At 57.9% G+C, this 19,515-nt stretch overlaps 1 protein-coding gene across 3 annotated transcripts; it reads left to right on the top strand.

Moving 5' to 3' along the window:
- The first annotated feature begins 1,623 nt into the window (after positions 1-1,623).
- Positions 1,624-18,521, top strand: PITX1 (paired like homeodomain 1). Of its 3 annotated transcripts, none has more exons than XM_080555021.1 (4): positions 1,624-2,334; positions 10,795-10,976; positions 13,798-14,003; positions 16,350-18,521. In XM_080555021.1, exons 2-4 carry the CDS (start codon positions 10,814-10,816, stop codon positions 16,887-16,889), a joined length of 909 nt encoding a protein of 302 aa, XP_080411147.1. In that variant the 5' UTR covers positions 1,624-2,334; positions 10,795-10,813; the 3' UTR covers positions 16,890-18,521. The 3 variants fall into 3 exon arrangements, with proteins under 3 accessions (XP_080411147.1, XP_080411146.1, XP_080411145.1); XM_080555020.1 differs by lacking the exon at positions 1,624-2,334 and adding an exon at positions 10,300-10,649; XM_080555019.1 differs by lacking the exon at positions 1,624-2,334 and having other exon boundaries at positions 10,300-10,976.
- Positions 18,522-19,515: the final 994 nt, after the last annotated feature.

The raw sequence follows: 19,515 nt of genomic DNA, 5'->3' as shown, positions 1-19,515 counted from the left end.
TTGGTTGGCAGCAGGAGCATCACCTGGCGATGGGGAGCCCAGCACTGGATGGGCATTCCCACCTGCCCCCCAGCAGCTCGGCACTCCTCGGTGTCTTTGGGGCACAACCCCCATGTGTGGTTGGCATCTGCATCCATCGGATGTCTTCTCTGGGTGGGAAGCTCTGTGGTGGCCATCTTCCAAACTGGAAGCTGAAGCACAGACACTAATTCATACGCCTTTGGATCAAGTACAAAGGAAATAACAACTCCTGGGCATCTACAGAGAGGTTTACACTTGCAGGTTCTCTTCCCACCTTATTTTAGGCACTCTAGGAGCTCCCTACGTCTTGCCTCAAAGGTACATGTATTTTTCTAGTACCTGGAGCCTGCTGCTAGTGCATGGCCCCAGTGCCCCAGTCCTACTGACCTATAAGTCTTGTTCTTCCTTCACAGGGAAGAGCTTGGACAGGCTTCAGCCCACGGTACCCATTCAGCAAGGACCAGCTCCTGGGCCAGGAGGCATGGGGTCTCTTTATCATCAGCCCTTGCAGCCCGAAGGCCTTGGGCAGCCCTAGCCCTGCTGCTCCCTCGTGTGTGGCTGTAAACCGGCTGTTTGCCTCTCTGGGCACGGGACATCACTCAGAGCTTTGTCCCTCCAGAAAGCAACTCCAGGGCAGGGGATTTTCCTGCGTGCACATCTGAGCTTACTGGGGAACAGATCCTGGCAGCCCTGACCTGCGCTGAACATGGGCAGGATGTTGGCAACATCTCTGTGTTCACCTGCCCGTAGCCACTGCTCAAATAACTTGAAAACCTGCAGCAATTCATCATCCTGGAGGAGTTCCCCCAGCACCCACCCAAAGACCTGGGTGAAGCTTTTCCCAGTGCCAGCGCCCAGCCAAGCCCAGTGCCAAGCAAGCTGTGACCCCGCTCTGGGGACATCGGGGCCATCTGCAGGAGGGGACGGCCGTGGGGACATCTCCCCCGCTGCTCAGGCAAGCAGACAGCCCGGGAAGCTCCCCTCCATCCTCAGCATGTAAACATCTGCTGGAGGAAGACTTTTCTCCTAATAACACATCATTAAACATTGATTTAAAGACAATCATCTTCCCTTTCTTTAATTTCACAGCACCTTTAAAACAGCTGTTAGGCTGCAGCGGGGACGATCAGCCGCACAGGAAACGCATTGTTAGCTCCTAGCATTAAAACAGTAGAATGCATTAATTTATGAGCTCCTACTCGCTCTCCAAACGTTTTATTATGTTAATATCACCTTGATGTGCTGGTAGGCCACGGTGCCAAAGCCTCTTTCACACAGTATGTGCCATCCTAAATTACAGGCTGGGCGCCTCCTGGAACTGCCTTTGGAAAAGTGGAGTAAAGCAGCAAGCACTAAAGTTAATATTATCTTACAGACTAACAACCAGCTAATGCTCGACATGTGAATCCCATTTACTTCTCCTCTCTATAACAAATGGCAAGTGTGGGACTGGACTGTTCCTGATTTTATGCTATTTATCTTTCTGATCCATTCCATATTCGTCGTCCTTGTTTTTCAGCTATGGCTATGGGCTGTGTGTGCGTGCGTGCGTGTGTGCAACCCGCTCAGCTAGCAAGGCACAAGCCATGCCCGTGGTGCTGGTGAGCTCCTCGCATCACTTGTGTGCTTTTCCCCGGGGCCGAGCCCCTCCAAATGACCCGTTGGGCTCTCAAAAACCCCAAGAGGGGGCACACGTCAGAAGTGAAGTGTCTGAAATTTCCGAAGCTCCCTGAGAAAATGAAGCTGGACAAAGGGCCTGGGGATGGATGTTTGGCTGGCGGGGCAGCAGAGCTCCCCGACCGCGTGTCCTCCGGGCCCCGTCCAGCTCTGGGCGCTGTTTGCTGCCTCCCCCCCGGCCCTGAACCCTGCACCGGGGGCGTTTTTCAGGGCATCTCCTCGGGAGGGAGGGGGGAGAAAAAAAAAAAAAGAAGAAAAAAAAAAAAAAGTGGCCGTTGCTTTCCACTCCCCCCTCAGACGAAGCGAAGCAGCCGGGAGGAAATGAGGAGGGCAGGGGCCGCGGAGCCGGCAGCACGGAGCTGCCCGAGGGGTGGCCGCCGCCGGCACCGGCACCAGGAGCGGCGGGGCCGCGCTCCGAGGGGGCCGAGCCGGGGGATGCCGCAGCCGGGGCACGGAGGTGCCGGTGTCCCGGTGCTGCCGGCCCTCCCCCGGCCCTCCCCCGTGTGCGGCACCCTGGGACGGGGCTGACGTCAGGAGGAGACGGGGAAATCTCCGAAGAAAAGCCCGGAGCGGCGGGCAGGGCGCGCACAGCGCCCGCCGGGCCCGGCCCCCCGCCGCCGCCGAGCGCACCGCCCGGTAAGTGCTCGGGGACGGCCCCACGCGTGTCCCCCCCCCCGCTCTCCCCGCGCCCGGACCGCCCCCACGCGTGTGTGTCCCCCGCCCGGACCGCCCCCACGCGTGTCCCCCACGCCGCCCCCCCCCGACTCGTTGGCCCCGGTGCGCGCCCCCACGCGTGTGCCCGGCGCCCGCCGCGAGTCCCCACGCGTGTCCCGTGGGGCCCGGCCCGCCCCCGGCTCCCCCCCTCTCGCCTCCCCCGGGCGGCTCCGCGGGCGGCGGCCGGAGGTGCGGAGCCTCCCGGGGCCGGGCCGGGAGACAAAGCGGGGCCGGGGGCTCGCCCCTCGCCGCCGCCTCGCCTCGCCGCCGGCCCCGCTCCGCGCTCCGCGCCCGGCCGCGGCCCTTGACATCTCCTTACACCGCGCATAAATTCTTTCGGGGCCTCTGCGCTTCGTCAGCCCTGACAAATGCGCTGGGAAATGCAATTCCAGAGGAGTTAGCTCATTTTATATGTTATTTCATTTTATTTTATTTTATTTTGTTTTATTCTATTTTATTTTATTTTATTTTATTTTATTTTAATTCTATTCTTTTCTATTCTATTCTATTCTATTCTATTCTATTCTATATTACTCTATTTTATTCTATCTTAATCTATTCTATTTTATTCTAATCTATTCTATTCTATTTCACTCTATTCTATTCTATTTTATTCTATTCTATTTTATTCCATTCAATTCTATTCTCTTTTCCTCTATTCTCTTTTACCCTATTCTACCCTAACACACCGTTTTCAGCCCCCAGCCCTTCTGCGCGGAGCAAAGCGCGGCCGCTGCCCGCTGCCCGGCCCCGGGGCTGTACCGGTGGCAGCAGCAGCACCGGGCGGGGAGCGGGGGGGGCTCGGTGCCCCCCCGACGGCTGCTGGGGAGGCTCCTCCGGGGCTGCGCGGCCGCGGAGGAAACTCGAGGGACAGAGCCTGGGCCGTCGATGAATTAATTCCCTCCTCAGAAAAAGAATATTCCGCGGTGCCTCTGCTTTGCTTTTTCTTTCTTTCTTTCTCTCTTTATTTATTGTTTCTTTTTTATTGAAAAAAAAAAAAAAAAAAAGTAGGCACTTTTTAGGAGCTGCGTAGGGCGCGAGTGTCTCGTTATCCGGGATAACGCTGCGCACAACGGGACCGAAATTCTCGGAGGGTGTGGAAAAAGGGTTTTTTTTCGGCGTGTTAACCCTGCTGAAAGCCTGCGAGGCGCCCCACTAACGGCATCTTTAGGAGAGTTTTTTAGGTGTCGCGCTAAAATAATTGTCCCTAGGAGAGTTTTCTGTTACTTCGTCCTTTCTCCTTAAATCTTGCCAACCTCACCGTAAGAGAACACAAACGCCGAGGCACGAATTGAACACAAAACAATAAAGTGCATGTACCGAGGACCGAGACGCCGTTTGCTTGTTTTATAACAAAGTTAAAAATACATAATTTCTACTTAACAAACCAAGGTGCGTGTTCTCCGCGCTATTCCCAGCGCCAGGTTGAGCCGCTGATCTAAAAACTGACTTCCAAATAACTGCTGAGAGCTACTTCGCTTGGAGAACCTCCTCAAAAATCCTTCTTTTGCCTGAAATACGGACAAGGTCCTGGAAATCCCGTGCTGGAGCTGTGGCAAGGCTTCCCGGGGAAGTTTTAGCCGAGTTAAATCGCGCCTGTGAGCGAGGCAGATATTTCCTACCGAAACCCACCGCCGAACAATAACCTGGCGGGCTCTGCAGCCTGTCCTTTACAGTTGTTTTTTATTGTTCACGCAGATTTTATTATGAATTCGTGTATTTCCGAGGGTACAGCCTGCTCGCCGTGCTTAGAGAAAGGAGCGCCTTGCTCCGAGAAAATGACTGCGGGGTGAGCGATGAGTTATTTCCCTCCCGTGATGAGCAGCCCAGATAGATGTTGCTTTTAAATAACAAAAGGGGAGGAGAAAACATTCTCTAGTAAAGCCGAATTCCTTCGTTAGACCGCCTCCTAAACGTGCTAATAAAACTAATTCGTTTTATTTGCCCTCGGCTTTTATATCTAACCCCGCGCGCTGATTAGCGCAGCCCTCTTGCAGGCGGCGTGCTCCTATCTCGCCCCGAGATGTCCCGGTCCCATACGGCCCTTCCCGAGGGGAACCGGCCCCAAAAGTGTCCCCAAGCCTCATCCCGCCGGGGTTTGCTCCCCGGGCCCCGGGACCGAGCGGGGCCGCCGGCAGCGGGGGAAATCAGCGTGCCCTGGGGGAGAGCTGGGGGGAGAAAGGAAAAGAAAATCGGGGCTGAACGCACACAAAGGTGAATTGTTTCTCCGATTTTGCTTTTTGAAGCAGGAAACGTGGGGCTCTGCAGAGATTCGCTGCTGTTCTGAGAACATTAAAGAGCCCAGCGCGTTATTAGAATATTTCAGCCTTTCAGGAAATGTTGTGTTTAGGGGAAATGTGTTTCCCCCATCCATCCACTGCAGCAATTAAGAGGTTGCTCGCCTGAAACAAGGTGGGGGGAAACCCACAAGGAAACATAATACCGGTGGTTCCAAACGCTGCCTCCTTTTCTGCTGAAGAAAGATCCGAGCACATGCCAACGGGGTGCCCGGGCCTTTGATTATCTTCCACCAGAGGCATCTTTTTTGGGTCTACAAAACACATTTCGGATCTAAAGATGCCCTGAGTAACATGAGCAGGCTACCTAGCAAGCGCCGCTGCCCCTTCCTCCATCAATTAATAGGAAAAGCATGTTCCCTCTGCTCCGAGAGGGAATTGTGGGACCGTAGTGGACTTTTCCCTTCTCTTCCCCCCACCCAGAGAAAAAGCCCCCCGGGTCCCCCGGCTGCCCAGCGCCTGCCCATGGGCTGCCAGCAGCGAGCTGTTCGGGTGCCTTTTCTCGGAGCACGCTTCGGTGTTCGTGGCCTGAAGGATGCGGGAAGGGCCGCGAAAGCAGCTCGGGGTGGGACCTGGCATTTAGGGAGAAGTCAGCCCAGGAGGAGGCTCGGGAGATGGTTTTGTTTTCGGGGCGAGGGTCGGGGGAGGAGGGCCGAGGGGAACCCCCCTGCCTGCTTCCAGCTGCACAAACCCGAATAGGAAAAACCGTTCCTCCAGCCGTCAGTCACTGCGTTTCAAGAAAGCCTTGGGGTATCATTTGTATCTGTCAGAAAACATTAAGCCTTCAGCTTTTTCATCCCCAGTTTTTGCAAGCGCTGCCGCTGGCCGTCGGCGCCTGGGGCAGCCCCGGGCCGGGGGGGGGGGCTCGGGGCTCGGGGCCCGGGACGAGCTGCAGCGGGGCTCCGGCAGGCTCCGGCACACACCGGGTGTCCCGCGAGGTGCCGCCGGCCGAACGCCCCCAGAAAAAAAAAAAAATAAAAAATCATTTTCTCCCCAGAAAACTCACTTCCCCCCCTCTGGGTGTGAATAGCGGGGAGAGCCGGGGCGGTGGGGCAGGGCCGGCCGGGCCGAGGGAAGCGCGGAGCCCCCCCGGCCCCTGCGCTTTGGCAGCGGGCAGAGGCGCATCGGGGGCTTTGGGGGGCCGGGGGGGGGGGGGGGGCCGGGGAAAGCCGCCGGCGGGCAGCAGCGGCGCCGCGCTGCGCGGAGGGGCCCTGCGCGCCCGCGGAGGCAGAGGCTTGGCCGGGGCCGGGGAGCGACGGGGGCTGCAGATCCAAAAGGGGCTGATTTCGTTTTGCTCAGCTCCTTAGGAAAATTGCTCTCCTGGCTGCGCATAGGAGGACAGGCCGGCTAGGAGCCAGCGTAATTTTCCACCTTCCTTCCCTGAGCGATTTAACATGCTCTCTCGGCTGGGTTTCTTCCCCCTCTCTCTGCTTCCCTCTGTCCGTCCTCCAGTCCCGGCCGCCGCGGGCATCCCGCAGGGCTGCGGGGCTCGTCCCGTGGCCGCCGTGACTCGGGGGATGCTCGCTTTCCTCTTAGGGCCGCGGCAGAGGAGGGGAGCGGGGGGCAGCCACAGTGGCGGCGAGGAGCGCTGGGCTCTGCCTTGCGCGGGGGTGTGCGCTGGGGGGGCGATGCTTTTGGGGCAGGACCCCCGACGGACACCGCACCGACGGACATCTGCCCCGGTACGCCGCAGCAGCAAACTCCGGCCCGGAGGAGCGGTCGGAGCTCCGCGGGGATCTGCGCTTCCCTGCGCGCATCCCTGCGCGCATCGCCCCGTCTGCTTGTTCCCGACACGCGTGGGCAGCCGTGGGCCAGAGCCACGCACCAGCAAAGGCCGGGAGCAGGGGCTGGAGGGTAAAATCCACTCATTTACCCATGCGGGGGACATTTTCATGGTAGGAAGCTTTAAAAATGGCCCTGAACCCTGTCAAGGAGCAGCCGGCTCTGCGCGCAGAGGAGCTGCGCACTTCCAGCCGCTGTCACCTCCCCGTCGATGTCTCCTGCTTAAGCCAGTGGCGATAGCCCTCTGCCACCCCCGCACCTCCCGCCGGGCACTTCTGGGAGGGTTTTATTATTCATGTTGTTTTCCTACAGCAACTCCCAGCCGCGGGGCTCCGCCAAGGAGTGCCAGGTGGAGGCTGACTGGCTTGTCTTGGCTTTGCTTGGGCTTGCTTTGGCTGGACTTGCTTTGATTGAGTTTGGCTGGGTCGTGTTTAGGTTGGTTTGTCTTGGGTTGGGTTGTTTTGGATTGGGTTGATTTGGTTTGGTTTGGTTTGGTTTGGTTTGGTTTTTCGTGGTCGAGTTGGATTGGGTTGAGTTGTCTGGGCTTGGGTTTGGTTAAGTTGGGTTGGAGAAACTCTCCCTTCCCCCTTGCAGCTCTTTTTTTATAGAGGGCTTCCCTCTCCTTTCGGGCAAAGGTGCGCTCGGGAGGAGATGCTTTCTTTTCTGTAACAATTCCCAATAATTTATAGACTGAATCTGAGTCTATACAATGCTAATAAACCTGAAGAGGAAAAGCTGGCAGAGACTTAACTTTGCTGCCTGATATACGGCCCAGGTGGTTCTGCCTTGGCTACAAACACTGCAGCCAGCCGGGGTGGGAGCTCCTGTCCGAAAACAGAAATCCCTGGTGTGGGACTTGTCCGGGGGCCTCTGGGGGGGCTGTCCGCCCCTTCGGGAGGCACAGGGGGTCCTTCCCTCATTCAGACGTGTCTTGACCTCTTCTTAACGGAGTTATCACTGCCGTGGCCGACACTGATTTATTTATAAGCGCCATCCCTCGTTCTGGGATTATTTATAGCAGACGGCAGCGGAGCGGTGAATTTGCGGGGCCTCCAGCCCGTTACAGCTCAGGGGTGCAGCCCCCGGCCGGGGGAGCCCCTGGTGCCGAGGTTTCCCACGCAAAACCCCCGGCTGAGCTCTGCAGCCCCCCCGAAGCCCCCAGCCCGAGCCCCCCTCCGCCTCTCCCGGCCCTTCCCACGCCCACGCGGGTCACGGCTCCCCCGGGACGGCCCCGCGGGGACGGGAGGCTGCCGGGCCTCCGCCGCCGGCCTCCCCTCGGAGAGGGGCATCGAGGCTCGCCTGGGGTCCGGGCCTGCGGAACGGCGAGGTGTGACGCCACGGAGCGAGGCGTGACGTCACGCGGGGGGGGGGGACGTGACGTCATGGGGAAAGACACCGAGGAGGGACGCGCCCCGCAACGGAGCTCCCGAAACGGAGCGAGCCCGGCACGAGGAGAGAGGGGAAAGCGCAGAGCTGGGGCCTGCGGGTGCGCCCTGCAGGGTTGTCGCGACACGCGCTTGTCCCGACAGCGGCGGGGAGAAGCGGCGGCCTCGGCCCTGCGCGACAGGAGCCTCCCGGCCCCCAGAGCACGGAGGGAGAGGATGCCCCAGGCCCACAGAAATCCCCTGTAAGACGTTCAGCCGCTGCGTGGCACCGCGGACCCGTGCGCAAGGGTGCGGCACAAGCCTGCCCCACGGCCGGGCACGGACACGCGTGGGGAGGCCAGGAGAGAACCGGGGGAGGGTCCTGCTCGGTCCCTTCCTCCCGAAAGCCCCCCGGGAGCGGCGGGCCCGGCCCGTTTCTCTCCATCAAACCCCGGGGGTTGTGCCCGGGGCTGGTCCCCCCCTCCCGGCCCTTGGCCCCGGGGACCCCCCAGAAGCTGTCCCCGGCTTTATCGCTGCCTCCACCTCGGGGAAAACCCGCTCGTGGCCGGAGCTGAGCCTTTCCCTTCGCTCGGCGGGAGGATTTGAGCCTAGAACGAATTTTTTAAATATATTTTATAGAGCAGAACAAAAACTGTAAATTAGGCAGAGTGAAAAAAAAAAATAGAAAAAGAAAGAAAAATCCCGCCTCCGGTTTGAAGGCTGCTGCGAGCAGTAGGTTTAAAATAGCCGGAGTGGAGCAGCCGGGCTGTTGGCAGGCTCCTTCCCTCCCTCCCTCCAGCCTGGCTCCATCCTGCTCCCGCTGAGAGCGGAGGAGCCCCCGGAGACCTGCCCGGGGCTGCCGCCGCTCCCGGCCCCGCAGAAAATATATATATTTTAAAAAAAAAAAAAAAAAGGGGGGGGGGGAAAGAAAAAAGAAAAAAAAAAGATGGGACTGTGAAGAGTGCATGCTTGCAGTCCTGTCACCCTCACCCCAGAGCCAGAGAAGGCCGACAGCACCTCTCGCTTGTCCCCCGGGAGGAGCCCCCGTCCTTCCCCTGCATCAGCTGAGCCCCCCCGGCTCCAGGGCCCCAGCTGCTGAGAGCTGCGGATTAAACCAAGTCCGGCCTGAGCGGCCTCGAAATTGTCTGGTTCACCTCGGGTGCCCGAAATCCCCCGTCGTTTGCAAGCTCCTGAGCTGAATTTGGCTAACACAAGGACACTAAAATGCCACCAAAAAAAAAAAAAAAAAGAGAAGAAGAAGAAAAAAAAAAGAAGGGGGGGGTAGAGACCTGAGTGCGACAGCACCTACCTGTGCACACCCTTAACTGCACAAGGCGCTGCAGATCAGAGGTGAGGGGGCTGAGGCTGAGAGTTTTGGGCATCCCCCGGCCCCATGGGCAGGGGGGGGCGGCCCCTGCAGCCCCCGGGCTCTGGGGGCTCTGCCGGAGGGCGCGGGGCGGGCCCGGCTGCATCACCCCGGCGGGGTAGGAAAAAAGCCTGCACGACTGGAACATTGCTTCCCTCCACTTTCCATAAAACAGTTCAAAAGTTCTCTCGCACATCTTTACTTGATTTGAAAGCAAAATAGAGTGTCAGGATGGATCAGTTAAAGCGAGCCGAGAAAATAAAGAGGAGAGAAGGTCCTTTCCCCGGGCGGAGTCGCAGCCAGGGTCCCTCTGCCCCATCCCCTCGCCCTGTCCCCCAGAGCACCCCTCACCTGCCCCCAGCCCGAGGGCTTCCCGTGTTTTTTTTCCACCTCCCCACACCCCGAGGTGTTCTCCGGGAGGGCCCAAGGCCCTGCCCCGGCCCGTGGGGGGGGGGGGGTGGGGGGGGCACAGAGGGTCGCTTTGGGATGGAGACCCGGCGTTATCCGCGATGCGCCGGGAGATGCTGCCCTGGGAGCGTCGGCCAGGAGCTTTATTCTAACCCCCTCGGCGACAGAAAAGGAAAAAAAAAATTAAAAAAAGGCTAAAACCGGTTCAGGCACAAATCCCGGGAGGCCGACCCCAAAGAAATCCCCCTGAGACCCGCCGTGGGGTCCCTGCGTGCTGCGCGGGGTGCCGGAGGGGGGGTGCGGGGTGCGGAGGTGCCGCCGTGCGCACGGGCGCAACCTGCGCGCTGCCGGCGGGATGGGGAGGGGGAAAGGATGGGGGTGCTGTCACACCGCCCCCCCCCCAAAAAAAAAAAAAAAGGCTGGGGACAGGCTGGGGGGGTGGAGGCCAGCCGGCCTGCGAGCGGCTGGCAATGATTTTCCACCTTCCCATTCGTTTCTGAAATATTTTTTGTACCTCGCCGAGGCTGGGGGAGGCTGCGGGAGGCGGGGGGGGGGGGGGGGGGGTCGGGGAGCGGGGGGCGGCACCCTCGCAGCAGAAGCGGGAGCAGGGAGAGGGGGTCGGGAGGGGGGGGTCCCGGCGGGGGGGGGGATGCGCGGGGGGGCTGCGCGGGTTCGGCCGCGGCCGCGCAAGGAGCGCGCATCGGCGGGGAGCGCGCGGGCAGGTCCGGGTCCGCCCGGCCGGGCTGGGCGAGCGCTAGATGGAGTGATGCATGAGCGAGACGGGGAGGTTTTAACCTTCAGGGGGAGGAGCCGCGTTTAACTACAGGCATTTGTTCTAGGGCAGGTCACTTTAATCTCTTTAGCTTTAAACTGTCCAACTCGCAACTCGCGTTTCTCTATAAGGGATCTTTACCACTTCCCTGCCTATGCGGCCGGAGTGCCGTGCCTCTCCCCGAGCAGAGACAAGCGGCTTCGAGGCACTGCTCAGATCTCTTCTTCCGACACCCTTAAAATTATACTGTTAGTAATAAGTGGATTTGCTTTTGTTTTTGTTGTTTTTTTTTTCCTTAAAAAAAAAAAAAGGAAAGAAAAAAAAAGAAACCAAAAAAAAAAAAAAGCTCCTTGTTCCTTTCTGTGTGGAATAAACACCTGCAAACTCCCCCAGGCAGCCCGGCGCCCCTGCCATGGATTCCTTTAAAGGTGGAATGAATTTGGAGAGACTGCCCGAGAGCTTGAGACCCCAACCCTCCCATGACATGGCTTCCAGCTTCCATTTGCAAAGATCCTCGGAGCCCAGAGACCCGATCGAGAACTCAGCCAGTGAATCCTCCGACACGGAGGTGCCAGGTAACCCCCCCGCGGCCCCGGCCCGCTCCCCCCCCTGCGCCGCCGCCCCCTCCCCACCGCTCCTTCCCCTCCCCGGGCGGCCGGCGCTGCTCTGCCCGCGCCCCCCGCGCAAGCGGAGCCCGTGGGGGGCCGGGGGGCAGCAGCCGCCGCTGCCCCCGGTGCCTCCATCCCCCCAAAAAACCCCACGGAAGGGGCGAGAGGGGGCCAGGGGCCCGCACGGAGCGGCCGCGCTGACAGCCGCGGAGAGGGACACGCGTGGCCACCGAGCCCATCCCACGAGCTGCTTTTTTCATTATTTTTTTTTCTTCTTTTATTTTTTGTATTTCGATTTTTTTTATTATTATTTAAATAGTTATTAATCGATCGGGTCGAAGGGAAAGGGGGGACTCATCGGGGAGCGCGGTTTTGCCGGAGGTTTCTGAAGTAATGTCAGCTTTTGCCCGGGTTTGTTTTCCAGCTCGGGAGGTGCAGGCACGGAAAAAGATCTCTCTGTCAAAGGAGGCGGGTGGGGGGGGGGGAAGGAAAAAAAAATTAAAAATAAAATAAAAAAAAGCCCCGCAGAGCAGGAGAGGCGGCGTGGGGCCGCCGCGGAGGGGATGTGCGCGGCCGCGGAGAGGTTTCGCGCAGAGCTGCGCGCTCTGCAGAGGCTCCGGGCGCCCTGAGCACCATGTGCAAGGGCTGCAGGGAAAGCTGTGGTTTCCCAGTTTGTATTCAATTAAAGTAGCAACATTTCTAGGATGACAAGGAAAGCTAGGAGAAGGAAACAAAAGCTGCAGGAAGGAGCGTGATACCCGTTCTCCACCGAGACCTTCTCGGGAGAAGTTTATGTCTCATTTCGTTTCAATTTTTTTTCCGAGATGATGGTGCTCTTCTCGCTTTTAGCAGGTCCTATAATCTAGAGAGTGGCCGCGGCGCGGGCCAGTCCCGAAGTGGCACACGGTGATAAACGGGGGCTGGTTTGTGCCTCCCAGGCTGATTCGCAAACAAAGTTAGGGACCGGCGTCTGGAAGGGACTGCGAGATTAGAGGGGATTATTTGAGATTAGAGAGGGAGATTTGCTCCATTTTGCACTACCCCTGTATGTGACCCCTCGGTGCCGGGGCAGGGCTCAGGACCTGCCTGCTTTTCTTCTCCGAGCAGCTACAAAATACCTTCCACGATTTCTTTTCTTTCATTTTTTTTTTCTTTTTATTTTTCCTTTTTAAATTTTTATTATTTTTTTTTATTTTTAAAGGCGCAAATGCCAATTAAACGTCACGCGTGCTGTGTTTTGAAATTGTAGCAGGGCCGGGCTCGGAGGCCGGATTTTTACCGAAATCACGGCCAGGCTAAACCCGGCGCGGGGGCTGCGGCCGCAGCGCTTTGCCTTGTGCTCCCCCTGCCCGGGACCCTCTCGGCCCGGTTCCTGCGAGCCTTTCCCGGCCGGGAACGAGAGCAAAGGCAGCCCCGAGCCGGAGCCGTGCGGGTTTCTTTTATTTTGCTTTCTCTTTCCCGCGGCGCGGCCGGTCCAGCCCAGGCCGGGTAGCGATGTGCTGCTGCTGCTGCAGGCCGTGCTGGCTCTGCAAACCCCTCACCGCACACAGGGGCTGCGATCGGCCCCCACACCGCTTCGGGGTTTCCATTTCAGCTCTGCTCTCCCCCCACACACACCCCTTTTATTACGGGGGCGAAAAGCTATCGCTGGGTGACTTTGCAAGGACGAGCCCTCCCGGCCTTCGGATGCAACCCGCGATTATTTGTAGCCTCCCGGCCACCTCGCAGGGCTCGGGGCTGCACAAAAGCCCCCGAGCCCCCCCGGGCAAGCCGCCCCCGGGAGCCGGGCAGCGGGCCCCGAGCCCCGCCGGCTCCCCTTAGGCAGCAGCAGCAGGACGGGGCCGGGGGGGGGGGGGGTCGGTGGCAGCCCCCAGCCCCGCACCGCAGTGCCGGGGGGGGGACCCCGAGCCCCGGGCGCACCTTTCCCGGCCCTGCCCGTCTCGTTCCGGCCTTCCCACCCCATTCCCCGCGCCTAAACGCGGCCAAAGCCGGGCTGGGAGAGCAGAGAGGGGCGATAAGAAAGGGGAGCGGGGCTCTGTCCCCCGTGGCCGTGGGGCCTGGGAGGGATTCCTGCTTCCAGGCCGCGCAAATCCCCACCGCGAAAGCGCGCCTGGCTTTTTGTTTGTTTGTTTGTTTGCTCTTTTCGATAGGATTTTTTTTTTATTTATTTTATTTTATTTTATTTTTTTGCGGTGGGCTTTGCTCAGCCTCGGGTTAAAATAAACAGTGAAATCCTAAAAGCAGCTGAAGAAAATAAAAGAAAAAAAAAAAAAGAAAAAAAAAATCTGGGGAGTGGAGAGGTAGAGAGAGGGTGCCTTTTGCAATTAATTGCTGCTGCCTTTTACACCCCTACCTTGCCAAAGTTTCCTGTCGCGGCCGAGCACAACAAAGAAAATGGAGCAAAGATCGCGCCTTAGGTTTAAGGGAGTAAAAAGGTGCCGTGGTCGGGCAGAGAGGCCGGTGCTGCAGGGAACCCGCTCTCCCCCCCGGTTTTTCTCGCCCCTCGGGCCCGCTCCAAACCGGGCCGCCCCGGGGGTCTGGGTCCGGGCCGGGCTGGGCGCTGCCCCCCCCCCCGGGACGGGGAGCCCCTGCCTCCGTGCCGCGCTGGGTGCAGGGCCCCCGGGAGCCGGGTGGGTGCCCCCGGCAGGGCGGGCAGGGCCGGGGGCGGGGGGCGGCGAGTCTGCTTTGTGTGCCTGCATTTCTGTCTGAACAAAACGCAAACTAAAAAAAAAAAAAAAATAAGGAGGAAAAAAAAAAAAAAAAAAAACACCACGACACCCCACCGCAGAAAAAGAACGAAGCGGCGAGCAGAAAAACGAGGACGGGGCCGCCGACGACCCGGCGAAGAAGAAGAAGCAGCGGCGGCAGCGGACCCACTTCACCAGCCAGCAGCTGCAGGAGCTGGAGGCCACCTTCCAGCGGAACCGCTACCCCGACATGAGCATGCGGGAGGAGATCGCCGTCTGGACGAACCTCACCGAGCCCCGAGTCCGGGTAAGAGGGGTGTGGGGGGGGGGGGGTGCGGGGGGGCAGGGGAACAACCCCTCGCGGGAGCCGCTCCGGCCCTCCCTGGCCGTGATTTTGAATTGCTAAACTCGGCGGCGGGGCCGGCCAGGAGAAATTCACCTCCCGGCCTCGGAGATGCTGCCCCCGAAAAAGCTGCGCCCGGAGCCGGGGGGGAGGTCGGAGGAAGCCGGCTGCGGGGCGAAGCCCCCCCCCCCCCCGGTGGGCACCCCCCTCTCGCCCCCTTGGCTTCGCCAGCGCACGGGGAGGGCGATGTCCCGTGGCACGGCACTGCTCCCCCGCAACGCGGCCGCGGAATCGCGGCTCGGCCCCCGGGGACCGGCCCCAGCCCCAGCGCGGAGCCGTGCGGCCCCTCCGCGCCCCGCCGCGCATCTCCCGCGGCTCCCCCGGGGGCTCTTTGCAGAGGCCGTCGGTGGGCAACGTGAAGGGCAAGGGCTGCGGGGCGCTTACACTGCACAGGCAATAAGCCCTGCAGACGCGGAATTGTAAGGAGAAGGAGCCTGGTCTTTATACGCCTCGGAGCCGATGGCACCTCGGAATATATAGATATATATATATATATAGCCCCGGCTGTTATTTAGGGGGAGATTTACGCGTGAGATAGCGAGCGGCCAAAGCGGAGCGGCTCGGGCTGTGCTCACCCGCAGCCCCCCCGCTCTGTGCCTGCGCTGACACGGCTCGCCCGGCTCCCCTTGGCGTCCCCCCCCGGGACATTCAATTCCCCCGCGTGGAAAAGCGAGGCGGCAGCGCCCGGAGCAGGAGCCGGGGAGAAAAAAGGGGTGCGGGGAGAGCGGGGTCCCCCCCCGACCCAGAAAATCCGTTTTTGTCCCGGTCCTTAAACATCGAGTGGCCGAAACGGATGGCGAAGATTTTGTTTAAAATCTTGCAAGAGTAAACAGCCGCTGCATCGGAAAGCATTGTCCTAATTGCGTTTAAAACAAAACAAAGCCGGAGCGGAGACTAAACTGCATTAATATTGCTGGAATATTTCAGGAAACAAATAAAACTAATATATGAGTAGCCATTAACATAATTTCGTTCTCCCTCTGTGTGGAGATGTTTTGGTTTGATGTTCTGAGATTGCAGATTGCAAATCTAACCTTAATTTGCTGTGAGGGCCTTCCTTTAAAATGTCTAGGAGCCATAATTAAAACTATTACCCTCATTTTCAGGAAATTCCTGTCTGGAAGCACCTTCCGAGGAGTATATTACAGGTTTCGAACATGTTGGCTTTCGTTTCCTCTTCATATTTATACGGGATTCTTTTGATTATTGTTATTTTTTTTTTCAATAGACCCCGCCATCCCTTCCCTCCAAGTTTCCATCCCTGAGCCCACGGTTTACTAGGAGTTGCGCCATTCCTGCGCTGGGAGGGGAGGCCCCGGGAGCTGCCCCCGCGCCGGCTCCGGGGGGCGCGGGGAGGGAGCGCAGCCTCCGCGGGGCCGGGCGCACGGAGCCGCGGGGAGCCCGGGGGAGCCCGGCCGGAGAGGCTGGCGAGCCGGCAGCGGGGCCGTGCTGCTTTCTGAACCTGGGAAGAGAATTTGGGACTGCCCGGCCCCGGCCAGCTCCTCCTGCCCCGGCTCATGGCTCGCATCACGGGGGGCTCAAGCGCTTTGCGAGGGCTAAAAAAAAAAAAAAAAAAATACGAGAGAGCCTGGATCAGGTTTTTGCATCAAACACCAGGAGCGGCCCCCGCTTCTCTGTTCCCTAGTCAGGGCTGTAAATTCTCATTAGATATAAAGGCAGAGGCTGCATCCATCCAAGGGCGATGCAGGGCCTGATTTTTTTTTTTTTTTCAAACCTAAACATACTAATCCAATCCCCTTTTTTATGATCTGTAACAGGGGACTTTTATTACACAGCATTAGCATTCGGAAACACGGCGGAGCCGGGGCGAGCCGGCCCTAATCAGAGCGGGCCGTGCCTTCGCCCCGTGGAGAGGGGCGAGGAGCGGAGGGGGGGAGCCGGGGGGACGCGGCCGGGACCGAGGCGCGCACCCGCGGGCACCCGCGCAGCGGGGCTGGCAGATGCCGCCGACCGCTCCCTGCGCGCACAGCCGCGCAGAGGGATGCGCGGATTTTTGGCTCCCGTGGAGAGGGGGCTGGGGGCCGCGCAAGAGGCTGTGCGCGGCCGCGGAGCCCCGGCCGGAGCCTGCGGAGGTTGGGGGGCGTTTGGCCGGCCCCCGGCTGTCCCCTGGCCGCCCGCTTGCTCGGGGCGGGGGGCTCCGGGCGCGCATCTTTGCGCGCTGCGCGCATCCTCTGCGCGGCCGTCGTGCGCGCCTCGGCGCTGACCGTGCCGTGTCCGTCCTTCCCGCAGGTGTGGTTCAAGAACCGCCGAGCCAAGTGGAGAAAGCGGGAGCGGAACCAGCAGATGGACCTGTGCAAGAACGGCTACGTGCCGCAGTTCAGCGGGCTCATGCAGCCCTACGACGACATGTACGCCGGCTACCCCTACAACAACTGGGCCACCAAGAGCCTCACCCCGGCGCCTCTCTCCACCAAGAGCTTCACCTTCTTCAACTCCATGAGCCCCCTCTCGTCGCAGTCCATGTTCTCGGCTCCCAGCAGCATCTCCTCCATGAACATGCCGTCCAGTATGGGCCACTCGGCAGTGCCGGGCATGGCCAACTCCGGCCTCAACAACATCAACAACATCAGCGGCTCCTCGCTCAACTCGGCCATGTCCTCGCCGGCCTGTCCCTACGGGCCGCCGGGCTCGCCCTACAGCGTCTACCGGGACACTTGCAACTCCAGCTTAGCCAGCCTCAGACTGAAATCAAAGCAGCACTCCAGTTTCGGCTACAGCAGTTTGCAAAGCCCCGGCTCTAGTCTAAACGCCTGTCAGTACAACAGTTGACGGACTTGACACAAACCACCTCCGACAAACACCGCCGACAAAGCAAAGCAGAAACTAAGCGACGTTTAACGGAAAAGAAAAAAAAAAAAAAACAATAATAAAATAAAGTAAGAACCCGATGATGACTAAAAGCAAAACCCGAGCAAAGTGAGAGAGGAAAAAAAAAGTAAAAAAAAAGAAAAAAATATATATATAAAACCCGAAATCTCCGCGGACTTCGATTGTCGAAAAAAAATACTAATGAAAACCGACGACACAACCAACAAAGCAGCGCTTTTTAAAACAAAACAAAAAAAATTAAAAATTAAACATCAAAAAAAAAAAAAACGTAAACGGACCAGAAAACTTTTGCAAGAGACATCGAAATCTGGTACATGGATGAGTTGCAATTTTTCTCTGGATTATGCGGGTTGTATGTGTTTACTTGAACTTGCACAGGAGTTTGTAAGGCGGCCGCTTCCCCGCGGGGAGAGCGGCGAGGGAGGGAGACGCCTCGGTGGTAAGAGCTGGTGGGACGGTTCTTGGCCGCTTGTCGCACGGGAAGAGTTTGGTTAATGTTTACCACTGAGAAACAGAATCACACTCAAAAACGACAAAAAAAAAAGGGGGGGGGAGAAAAAAAAATATAATTCGCAGAGGAGTTTCTGCGGGAAAAAATGGTAAAAATATTAGGTATGAAACTATTAAAAATAATAATGACAAGGGTCAACCACTTATATAAGGTTATATTTATATCTGCCGTTACATTGTGCCGGATCATTGTCCTTGGCCGTTGAATAAACTGTTTTTAAAATGCATGATTCTTGATGTTTTTTCTTTAGTTGGAAGCTATAATCCAGTCATTCCTGATACTAAGCAGCTCAAGGTTCCTACCTCTTCATCCTTTCCAAAAGACTGCAGTATCCCCGGTTGTGAGAGAGCACAGATACCCTCCAGCGATGCAAAAACTGTTCAGCTTTTCCCCATCCAAAGTCTTATCCTGATAATGAAATTATCATTCACCTTTATTTAAATGCAGGTTTTTTTTTTCTCTTAAAAAAAATTAAAAAACATTTTTAGAGTGTCTAAAAAAAAAAAAAAGACCAAAAATGGTCTATTATGAAGTGAATCCAGATACTGCATCTCTGCTAGAGAAACAGCGAGCCTCGGCGTCCGGAAAGGTTGCTTAGCAAAGCTGAAAGCGTTCCTTGCTTTTCTAACTGTGAAGGAAAAACAAGGAACCAAAAATGATCTTAAGGTGTTATTATCTTAAGGTGTTATTATGTAAATGTAGATACTTTAACAAGTGCTTGTTGGCAAAAAAAGAAAAAAAAATGAAAAAAATGATAAATATGATCTTTATTAATACGCATACAAAACGCATATGAAGTTTAATTGCAGGCATATTTGTTGCTTATTTTTGTCGATACTTATTACCTGTAGATGACAAAGAAACATAATATAAAATGCACACGGTACTTCTTTCCCAGTGTATTTCACACCTGTGGTAAACGTTACGCTGGATGTTTCAATTATGCTGTTGTGGATAAGGATGCAGTATATATATTGTTTTATAAGTTATGTTTTGTGATTTTTTTTTTTCAAAATTAAGAGCATGGGAATAAAAAAGAAAAAAATGGAAAAAAAAAAAAACGAAACGAAATCTAGAAATGCCTTTAATGTTCTTTTCTGGCTGTGTTTAAGGGATCGACTGAGCGAGGAAAGCAGCTTTCTCCCCCCTCCCCGCCCCGCGGTGGAGTTTTGGGGAGGGCCCCTCCGCTTCCTCCCGGTAATTGCGCCGTCTCCCCGCGCCCCCCCGCCCCCCCCCCCCCGGAGCCGCCGGCCCGGGGGGACGAAGTCTCCCTTCCCCGGGGAGGGGGCCTGCCGCCCCCAGGGGCGGCCGCGGCGCTGGAAACCCTACCCCCTTCTAATTTTATGGCAGGCTTTTACCGCTGCTGTTTTGGCGACCCGGCGGGGTTTATGGGCGCAGCCCTCCTGGCCGCGTGGATTTCTGCTCCCACGGAATAATAACGCCTCCAGCCGTGGGATCACCCCCCCCCCCAAAAAAAAAAAATGAAATATATAAAAAAAAAAAAGCTAACCCTCGCACCCAGACGCCCCCCCTCGCTGTCACAGCTCCGCTGAGCCGTTTGCCCGTTTTGCCCAGGTGCGTTTTTCTCCTGCTCCCCCAAATCCCCCCGGATTCAGGACCCACACCTTCTTCTTCGATGCGTTTAATTTTTTTCCCGAGCCGTCGCAAGCACCGACGACCCGGCCGGCAGCAGTTACCGTTACAATCACCGTTTTGCGGAAAAAAAAAAAAAAAAAAAAGCCGCAACTGAGCCAACGCCTCGCTAATTTCTCCGCGCCGGGGCCGGCCCCGACGGCAGCCGCCCTCCTGCGCGGCGACAAAAGCCACCGACGGGGCGGCCTCTGCGCGCCCCCTGCGCGCTCTTTGCGCGCTCCAAGCGCGTTATTTTTGCGCGGAGGTCCCTCCGCAACCCGGCCCGGGGAGCTGTTCCCTGGCACCGGGGTGGGGGCACCGAGTCCCCGGCCCCCTCCAGCCCGGGGTCCCCGGTGCGCCCCGAGCTTGTGCCGGGGCTCGGGGGCGCACGGAAAGGGGCGCCCGGCGGTGGGAGCCGGGTCT

This window comes from Anser brachyrhynchus (assembly GCF_964034855.1).
Source record: "Anser brachyrhynchus genome assembly, chromosome: 14".
NCBI classification, from domain to species: domain Eukaryota; kingdom Metazoa; phylum Chordata; class Aves; order Anseriformes; family Anatidae; genus Anser; species Anser brachyrhynchus.
This window is presented reverse-complemented; position numbering and strand designations above follow the sequence as displayed.

Excerpts from the sequence above, each read along its gene's own strand:
- PITX1 (XM_080555021.1), top strand. The coding sequence starts at position 10,814 with ATGGATTCCTTTAAAGGTGGAATGAATTTGGAGAGACTGCCCGAGAGC. Across the intron at positions 10,977-13,797 it reads CTCCGACACGGAGGTGCCAG|AAAAAGAACGAAGCGGCGAG; the intron begins GTAACCCCCCCG and ends ACCCCACCGCAG. Across the intron at positions 14,004-16,349 it reads TCACCGAGCCCCGAGTCCGG|GTGTGGTTCAAGAACCGCCG; the intron begins GTAAGAGGGGTG and ends TCCTTCCCGCAG.